The 10,550-nt window shown below is 40.4% G+C and overlaps 1 protein-coding gene across 1 annotated transcript in view; it reads right to left on the bottom strand.

The window, feature by feature from the left end:
* The window catches only part of LOC121933811 (vomeronasal type-2 receptor 26-like), a 44,944-nt gene that overhangs the window by 20,967 nt on the left and 13,427 nt on the right, over window positions 1-10,550 (bottom strand). The window contains exons 2-3 of the mRNA XM_042473805.1: window positions 4,972-5,826; window positions 3,782-3,922 (exon numbers count right to left, since the gene is read on the bottom strand). Coding sequence (XP_042329739.1) covers window positions 3,782-3,922; window positions 4,972-5,826 — 996 coding nt within the window. The remainder of the gene's footprint in view (window positions 1-3,781; window positions 3,923-4,971; window positions 5,827-10,550) is intronic.

The raw sequence follows: 10,550 nt of genomic DNA, 5'->3' as shown, positions 1-10,550 counted from the left end.
CAAGTGCTGTTGTCTGAATCACAAATTTAAGAAGTAGATTTCCTTTAATATTTCTGAAAGGGAGATTCTTTGCAAACCAAAACTAGAGAAAAAAGATATTACCTTTGGCGCATAGAGGGCTAATTCCCACTTAAAATCTGAGTCCCAATCTGGCTTCCGCTCCACTGTGGTAATCAATTCCAAAAGGTTCCTCATCCACACTAAAATTAGGACTTTTGGAATCTCTGTTTATTGGCATGATCTTGTCCCCATGTGTTGGCACCAATTTGTTCGCTGTTCCCCTGGTCTCCCACGCTCCCTTCCCCACTGGCCTGTCCCCCAGCAGGAATCTGCTGCTTGAGCTGGGGAAGGGAGGAGGCTGGCGGCGGCTCTGGCAGGCAGCCCTGAAGGCACCATCTTTCCGGGAGGCGGAGGGGGACCAAGTGGGGGCTTGGGGCATGGGCGGGCAGCACTTCCTCCACCACTGGAGGGCCAGGCCCCTCTCACTGCTCCTGAATCCATGGGGTTCCAGGTCGTCGAAAGGAGGTCTTGGCCCTGGTCCTTTTCCAGCAGCAGTGGCACGACAAAGGATGCGTTGCTCTGCGGCTGCAGGGGCGGAGGTCGGTAGTGCAGTGTGTTGGAGAGCGGAGGCTGGGGGAAAGAGCCAGGAGGAGGAGAAGGAGGAGGAGGAGGACTGGTGAGACTTTTAAAAAAAATCAAAATTAATTGCAAATTGGTAGAAGGGCTTAGCAGCTACTGCTTTGGCCAATCTATCTGTAGTGTGATTAATTTTTTAAAAAAGACCCAAAAGGTGGCACTGTGTTGTGTGGTGACTTCCTTTTGTCCCTCCCTCTGAAAGAATTGATTCCGATCTGGCATTCCAACTTATTGGCCATGTGTTGAAATCGATCCTCACAGAAGAAGCTCAAAATAATCTACCAAAAAAGCCCAAGCTTTTTGCATCTGTTCTGCTTCTTCCCACTGGAATCGATCAAATGAGGATCAGAATTATTTCCAGTGGGAACTAAGACATAGACATGAATCAGGATTCGGAGCTTATTGTAATGGGAACAACCCCTGAGTAACAGGCACTCAAATACTTGGACTTAAAACACAGACTCTTTGAGTTGGAAGGTATTTTTTGTAAGAGATGACCTGAAATATGGGGAAAGTATACACTTATCTGGCTGTTCAGCTCCAAAGTGCAATTGGGGCAACTTAATCCATGCCTTTCTGTGAAAAAGCAATAAAGGAGAATCTCTCCATGGCATTTCCCCTGATTCTATTTTATTGCTTTTTCACTTGGGAAAAGGAAAAATGCCACAGAGAGGGTTCAATCCTGGCAAGTGTAAGGGGGGGGGGAGGAGGAAGAGGCGGGGGAAGAGGAGGAAGAGGAGAGAAGGGATGACAGACCCAGTTGCAGGTGTGTGGGGGGAGAGATAGATGGAGAGAAGAGGTGGAGAAGAGAGGAGGAATGACAGACAACGACAGCGTGGGGAGGGGGGAGAGGAAGAGGAGAAACAATGCAGCAGCGGAGGTAGAGGAAGAGAGGAAGTTGGGAAGTATGAAGAGGAGGAAGGAGATGCAGTGGTGGGGAGAGGAAGAGAGAATGGAAGAAGAGAGGAAGAGAAGGAGGGTAGATGCAGTAGCAGGGGCAAGATGAAGAGGAGGTAGGAGAAAGAGAAAGAGCAAACAGCGGTGGGGTGGGCGGAGGAGGACGAAGAGGAGAAGAGTGGAGGTGGGAGGATGCTCGAAATGGGATTGCTTTTTGTCTAATCGGTGGCTCCTGCAAAACAACGGTTCTTTTGAAAATCCCCATTTCCAAAAAACCCGGGTTAAGGGGATTTGCAGTGGGCCCCAACAAATTTGCATCAGGAAAACCCAGCACCAGAGTAGAACATCCTCAATTTAAACTAGTTTGCAAACCAATTTAAAATGTAGTGTGAACAGGCCCTTAGAGAACAAAACTCATGAATGTTTAATTGGGACATGGTGGCAGAGAATTTTTCATTTTAAGTCATGGGGTTTTCCTCATCTATGGAATTTTGCATTACAGAATCTTCATTTCTCCACCGGTGTTGTTGTGTGGCCTTCTCTGGTTTTCTGACTTAGGCAAACCTATCATAGGGTTTTCTAGGCAAATTTCTTCGGGGGGGGGGGTTACCATTGCCATCCTCTGAGCTGAGAGAGTGTGACTTGCCAATGTCACTACTTCACTATCTACTTTTCTCCACTATCCAATGTAAACCCAATCATATCCAATCTAGTTACAAAGAAATCTAAAGATTCTTCTCCAACTTTAATGAAATGAAGAGATGTGAACCACATTTCAGTTAAAAGAGTAAACTTATTCCCACCATGAATACATAACACCTTATTCTTCTATTAGATGCCACGCGTTCCGATGTGTTGAGAACTGCCAGCCAGGAACAGACAAGATTGTTCACGCAGGGGAAGTATGTCTGTTGCTACGACTGTGTTCAGTGTTCTGATGGGAGGATTTCAGTCCACATTGGTAAGAAAAAGGATATTGGTCATATGGGGACTATTTACAAATCCCAATCAGCATCTCTCCTCTAAATGCTGTCTGGAGTCGGTAATGGACTGGAAGAGGGAAAACACACTCAGCTTGAATCCAGAGAAAACGAAGTAGTCTGATAGGTTCCCCGGGCCCGGGGATGGATATTTGTCCCACCTGTCCTGAACGGGATCACCGCTCCCCTTGAAGGAACTCAGTTCGCAGTCTGGGGGTGCTTCTGGACTCATCGCTCCACCTTACATCCAGGTGGATGCGACAGTCAGGAGCACCTGTTTAAGCTTCGGCTGATACGCCGGCTGCGACCCTACCTGGGCCGGGGGGACCTTGAAAGGGTGGTACATGCTCTGGTAACCTCTCAGTTGGATTTTCTGCAATGCGCTCTACATGGAGCAACCCTTGTACCAAACCCGGAAGCACAATGATTCAGAATATGGCAGCAAGGCTGGTCACTGGATGTTCCAGGACTCGCCATATAACACCTATACTGAAAGATCTACATTGGCTGCCCATTCACTTCCGGGCGCAATACAAGTGTTTGGTATGACCTATAAAGCCCTAAATGGCTTGGCAGGGTACTTGGAGGACCGCCTCTCCCCATACAGTCCACCCTGCACTCTCAGATCGGGCGGGAAACATCTGTTAAGAGTTCCAAAATCAAGATATATTTCTTCTTCACAAAGGGCATTCCCATCTCGGCCCCTCAGACTTGGAACTCCTTGCCCGACGAGCTCCTCTCAGCCACCTCTCTAGAACTATTTAGGAAAAATCTGAAAAGCTTCTTTTTCATCTAGCTTCCCCATGTGCCTTAATACTATCTCTTCTCTCCCGTTTGCATATTGTTTCGATCCAGCTATTTTGTTATATGGTTTTAATTGGTTTAAATTGTTTAATGGTTGTAATGGAATGGTTTTAGAGTATTAGGTACAGCTTTTAATTGGTAGGGGGGTTTTTTGCACTATTGGGATATGGTTGTTGTATTGTATTATCCTATCTTGCTGTAAACCACTGTGCTGTAATCGTGTATATGCAGTAATGAAATAAAATTTTATTCATTCACTTACTTTCTGACAATTCAGAGAAATAAACAGATTCTAGAAAAGACTGGTTCAGGGGCTAGAGGTATAAGGGGAAAAAATCAAATAGTTTAACATAATGTTTTTTTAGCTCAGGAGTTTGCAATGTGTCTCCCTTAGGTTACTTAAACAAATATTGAGGGGTGGTGAACCTTTTGCCTGCAGAAGCCTGGGGATCAATTCCTCCGACTTGGACTTTTTGGAAAGATTGATTAGAGAAAGTGACCAAGTTGATGACATCAAATCCAGAGGCCAGATCCCCATTCTCATCGAAAAAGATTTCTTCCCCAGCACTATTGTTAAAGCGGATGTATCTCAGAAACGAACGTAGCTAAATTGGAGCAGGGAAAAAAAAGATTATTATGTGGTTATCCAAAATAAAGCTGCTTAGAGTCACTTTGGGGGTATGCTGTTTAAATTATGCGTGTGTCCTAAGACGCTGAAAGCTATGCCAAAGCCATGCCCCAGTCCTAAGGACTGGAGCACAGCTTTGGTGCATCTTCTGTCCTCCTGCGATTCGTGTGTCATTTAAGCAGCATAGCTCCAAAGTAACCAGAAGCAGCTTTATTTTAGCCTGTCTGTTTGGGTCCTTCGTGGGAGTAGGGATTTGCTTTCTAACTATGTAGCTATTATCTATCTGTCATACTGTCTTTGTTCTAGTTCCAGATTCTTCATTTCTTATCACACAAATGAAAAGAAATGCAGCTGAAACCATTTAGTTCTAATGGTATAGTAAAACTAAAACTAATTAAATACAATTTCCTATTAAAACAGAGAAGTAAATTAAGAGAGTTAACAAGTATTTAAAAATAGAATGAAAAGGGGGTAAGAAGAACAACTTCTGCCATGAAATGATTCTTCTGCTGCAGGGATTTATTTAGGAGAAGATCCTGAATAGATTTTTTATAAGAATTTGAAAAATTATACAATTTCTTTTCCTTCCCTTCTTCATACACAATCTCTGAGCATGGTGTCTGGCACGTCTGTTTAAAAGTTGGTAGGTGGGTGTGCATGCATACACATGATGAAAACGACAGCCAGTGCGTAGTGTGACTCTCAGAGACTGGGCTGTGAATCCCAGTTCAGTCATGGAAACCAATGGGGGACCTTGGGCAAGCCACAATCTCTCAGCATCATAGCAAAGCAAAGGCAACCCCATCCCAAGTACAAATCATGTCAAGAAAACCCTATGATATATTTGCATTAGAGTTTCCATATGTTGAAAATGACCTGATGCAAACACAACAACAATAATTAAAGTGACAGAATTATAAATAATGTTACTGTGGGGGATGTTTTTTGTCTCTCTGCTTAAATGACTCACCTTAACTGACAGGTAATGAGAAATTTATCTAAGTAGTCGTTTTACCTAGGATATACCTGCCAGAGCTGAATTTTCGGTAATCTCCAAATGTTCCCAGTATCCATTGCTTTCCATTTGCTGCTCAATGAATTGGCAGCATGAAGAGCATGGGCTACAGCATAGACAGCATTGTAAACACTGTAGCTCTGACCAGTCATCCCCATTTCAAACACAGATCCAGGAAGGTTCCTCAATTTCTCTTCCCTCGTGCAATTCCTCAAGTTTGGGTAATTCAGGTTATACATTGGGAGAGAACAAATAAATACACTGCACCAAAACTCCTTTAGGAGATAAATCTTGGTCTGAATTGGATTTAGGTTCTCCAGAAACTCCTGAAATCCTGGCACCACATTGGTGTGGAGGGCAAAGGACAAGGTGCCATTGAGGGATCTTTCTGTGAACTTTCTCCCTGAGAAAACAGTTGTGACATCCCACTGAGCAGTTGTGATCCAAACTCTCTCCATAGGTTGCTTGTGAAGAAACTCAAGGCTTTCGAGAATTATCCGTAAACCCTCCATAGATTGAGCGTTCCCATAAACCAAAATAACATTAATGTTCTTTGAGAGGAGAGCAGAGGCAATGGCATTTAGCCTTTTCTGAAGGAATGCGTTTGATAAGAAACTTGTCACTGTGGGAATGGATTGCATCAAAGCAATGCAAATATCCTTCTGGACAAGACTTGCACTGAGGATTCGATGAAATCTCTCTCCATTTTCATCCTCTGGAATGAGGAGACCAATCCAATTCCATCCAAAATACTCAAACAGCTGAGTAATCCCAAAATACTGAAAGATTTCATCTGGCACCATCCGGAAAAGAGAAGGAAACTGAATTTTATCACTGAAGATGGGGTCAAAAGACCCATAACTCAGCTAGAAGTGGGGAGGAAACACATTTTTAAAAAATTAAAAGGAAATGCAATTCTTCCTTTAGTTAGGGGAACATGACCCTTTTAGTTTCAGGGCCAGTGGTTAAATGCCTGTACTGCAGCCATTCACTCAAAACCACAAGGTTGCGAGTTCAAGACCAGCAAAAGGGCCCAAGCTCGACTCAGGCTTGCATCCTTCCGAGGTCACTAAAATGAGTACCCAGACTGTTGGGGGCAAATTAGCTTACTTGCTAATTAGCTTACTTGCTGTTCACCGCTATTCCAAAGATCATTAGAAATGTTAGCAAATGTGATAAGGAAAGATAGTTGTTTGAAGGAATAGATTGAAAAAAATACATAAAATCAGTTTATTTGCCGACGACACGAAATTAACTATTAATGATTAAAGGACAAAATAGGAAAAAAGAACATTGAATCTATTTGGAGAGTTAACAGGACTTCAAATTAATTGGAATAATCAGATGATGTTATTTAATTATACAAAAAAGAAGAATTGAGTTAGAAACAAAAAGAGTTAGGGATAACAATAAAAAGTATATAAAATATTTATGAATTTAATATAACAAAAGATTAAAAGAAATGGAAAGGAAAATTATAGTACAACCGAAAGAAGTTAAAAAAAAAAATTAGTAGAGTAAAGAAAATCAAATATCATGGTTTGGAAAAATAGCATTAGTCAAAATGAAAATTTTACCAAATAAAATTTTATTCAGAATGATACCACTTAAATATCAGAGGTAGAATTCAGTAAATGGCAACGGTTACGAAATGTATAGTGTAAGGGAGGAAAAAGAATTAGATAAAATAAACAATTTTGTACGAGTCTCAGAAAAAGGGAGGTTAGGCCTCCCTAATATAAAAGGATTTATGGATTTCTCCAGTCCCACTGAGACGACCTCCGCAACACCCGTGGAGACGTCGCACTGAGCGGGAATTTCTGAGTGCCGGGGCTCCTGGCATTCAGGAAAATTCCTCTTAGAAAAGGGGAATCAGAGGGAGCTCGGCAAAGACCCCATACCATCTCCGAGCTGAGGATCAGCAGTAAGTCCGTCCTCGCTATGTGAGATAGGACTGAAGCGTGTTGGAGATGGGGGGTCTGCAGAGCAATTCACGCCCGCTCAAAGTGAATGGTGATTTTTGCACAGGGACTCCCACCAACTTTTTAAAGGTGCTGTGAAGAAGAAGACTCAAAGAGAGGATTGTGACAATTTCCGTTGAAGTAACTACTGTGTTAAAAACCCATAGGCAAAAGAAAAGTCCATTTTTTGATGGCGCGAGATTGAAACTGCCAAAAGAAATAATAGAGGGCGACTTGACGAAACAGACTTGAGATCACACTGGAACTAAGCATTAATTTGGTACCCAATTGATTCCTTTTTTTGCATTCTTTAAAATTAATACTGTTTCCAGGAGGCACAGTGATATATTTCTGCTGGATGCTTTAGACTGCTAATTAAAGGGTTAACTGTCGCTGCTAGTCGGAGAGGAGTAAAACTGATAAAATAATAACAACAACTGATTAAACACAGAAAGTCCTTGAAAGCTCACCGTGTTGTAAGGGGGGAAAGAAGGAGAGTGGAGGACATGTGACGGAGATCGAGGCGAAGGGGATGGAGATCTGACCTGGAAGGTGAGGTGTGGAAGGAGGACCGAACGGTGGCAAGAGGAAGAAGAAACCATAGAGAGCAGATAGAGAGACTATAAAGAAGAGGGAGCAAGAGGGAGCATGGAAGGAAGATGACGTATATCCAGTGACACAGAAGAGTAGGAGTTTGAAACGGATGCGTAAGAAGAGTGTCGACAGAAGTATAATAGAGAGTAGTGTATAGAGTGGCAATGGGAGGACTGTGATATATGAAAACCAAGAATAAGTAAGACTTGGCATAGATAAGCAGGAGATCTTTAAGGAAAGAGCGGGAGAAACAAGTTTAATTAATTGAAATGAACCAATTGATTTAGAAAAAATAGAAATTTATCAAAGTTTGTCCACTAATTGGCTAAAGAGATGAACAATTTTAAGAAATAAATAAACAGGAGATAGGTCGGATTTGAAAGAAATTAAACAAATGGTTGATAGTTTGACATAGAGTACAAAAAACAAACAACAAAGAGTGGACATTTTGGGATTCGAAGTGAAAATTGGAAACAGATTATGGTAGATGTCAAACAAAAGAGATGAGAATGGATGAGAGAGCACCTGGGAGCAGAAACTGATAGAAAATGTGTTAAAATTAGGTCTACTGGAAGAAAAGGACGAGAAACTAGAAAAACGTAATCATGGAAATTGATAATTTAATAGACAAAACTCACAAGTGGTGAAACAGAGGGGGCTCCCCTGTGATGTGGGAGTTACTTGTCAAGAAATGAACTAGGGACAATTTCTGGCTAAACATAACGAAACTCCTCAAATATAAAAATCAAGAACGGAAAACATCCCAGGACATATTTTACGGAAAGGAAGAACCAATAGCTTGACTACTTTTTGAGGAAAGAAGAATTCATATCGAGGGATGTTCCGGAAGGATTAACTTTTGGTGGAGTAAAAAAGAGTTAAAATTAATTCCTTCAGCAAGCAGACTTTTTTGAGACGTGCTGGAAGAACAAAGAAGATAGCGATAAAGAAAAAGGAAGTAATAATCAAGCTGAGAAAAACAAAGAATCAAATCGTGATAGATCAGAAGAAACAATCTCTGCAGCATCGAATTTAGATTTCCAAGCTCTACTGGAAGAAGAGATAGACTGAGACGTGAAGAAGAAGAAGAAGAGGAAGAAGAAGTGGTTCATGAATAATTGTGATACCTATACTACAGTGTTTAAAAGCAACTGATTACTCTCTTTTTCATTTATACGTAATATCCTTCATTAATATCTTAATAAAACTTACCTTTGAAATTATAACAAGTGCTCAGTCTTGTCAGAAGATACAATTGGGGAATGGCCGAACTTCAAAATGTGGACAGGGAATGTCCAGGGTTTAACACCCCCCAGAAAAGGAAGAAAGTTTTTTATTATCTACAAAAAATAAAACTAGAGGTACAGTCGGCCCTTCTTATACACAGATTTTTATACACGGATTTAAGCATACAGTGGTACCACCGGGATACGAATGCGCAACCTTACGAATTTCCGGGTTACGAAAAAAATCAATAGGAAAAACTGTTCCGGGTTACGAAGGTTTTTTCGGGTTAAGAAAAATTTTGGTGCTGTTTTGGGCGCGATTTCGCACGAAATCGCGGCTTTTCCCCATTAGCGCCTATGGCTTTTTTCGGCTACGAAGCATTCGGGTTACGAACGCGGCGGCGGAACGAATATTTTCGTAACCCGGGTACCACTGTACACGGTTTGAAAAGGTTCCAAAAAAGTATAAATTTACCTTGATTTCATTTTTTATAAGGGACATCATTTTGTTATGGTCATTATATGTAATGGGACTTGAGCGTACATGGATTTTGTTATACACGGGAGATCTGGAACCAAACCCCAGCGTATAACAGGATCCACTGTAATATGTCTCAAGATACCAGAATTAAGGAAAAAGACAAGAGATGTTTAAGATGTGGAAACTAGAAGAATACGTTTCAGCTGGTAAAGTGAAAAAGAAAGGGGTAGCAATATATATTAATGGAATATATGGAAAATATACAGCTAAAGAATATTTGAGATAACGAAGGACATATTATAGTGGAATTAAATTACAAAGGTCAAAATATCATGATTGGCATATATGGTCCGCTAGAGACAAAAATAAATTCTACAAAAAATTGAAGGGAATATTACGAATTTGGAAATAGCAATAATAATGTTGGGATATTGAACGAGGTGATACCCTTTATGGACAGATTTTCAGAAAAAAAAGTCAAAATTAATCAAGGTAAGCTACCCGGGAATTCTTTGAGTTAAGGAATATTCATCTTGGAGAATAAAAAATGGCGACAACAAAGATTTCACTTTTATTCAAATCCCCCACGAAACTGGTCGAGCATTGACACAATTGGACCTCATTACTTTGATTAAAATATCAGTAAGGTGAAAATTTACCAAAAATCTGGTCAGACCATAGCCTGGTGCAATTGGATTTAAATTTAGGTAAGAGAGAATTAAATGAGAGTAAATTCAGGATTGTTGCCAGGATGAAAAGCTTGTGAAAGACTTAAGGCAAAGTATTGATTTATTTTAAAGAAAATTCAGCAGAAGAGATTTCCATCCAATTTATATGGGATGCACAAAAATCAGTGATTAAGGTTGGCTAATAAAAAAAAGCATCTGAGAAAAAGAAAATTCGAGAAGAGAAACTGATAATAGCAATGAAGAAAAAAAAAATTGGAATAATATTAAAGAAAGAACCTACCAATGAGAAGATCCAATATGAGATAAAATCCTTCAAAACAGATTAAATTTTATTTGGTGGATGAATTGGAAAAGAAAATGAAATTGGTTAAACAGAGATACTTGAATCAGCTAATAATCAGGGAAAATTTTGGTAATACAATTAAAGAGGGGAAAAGCTAAACGTGCATAACAGCATAAAAGAGGAAGAGATCTATTTCGAGCCAGAAAAAATTAAAAAAGTAATATTAAATTATTATAAGTAATTGTATAAGAAACCAATGTAGATGAATGAGAGTAAATTACGAAGGATAAGATTAGACGAGAGTGAGATACTTTGATATATGCTTAAAAGGATTAAAGTAAGGTAAATCGAACTAG

Source organism: Sceloporus undulatus, chromosome 6, assembly GCF_019175285.1.
Source record: "Sceloporus undulatus isolate JIND9_A2432 ecotype Alabama chromosome 6, SceUnd_v1.1, whole genome shotgun sequence".
NCBI classification, from domain to species: Eukaryota; Metazoa; Chordata; class Lepidosauria; order Squamata; family Phrynosomatidae; genus Sceloporus; species Sceloporus undulatus.
This window is presented reverse-complemented; position numbering and strand designations above follow the sequence as displayed.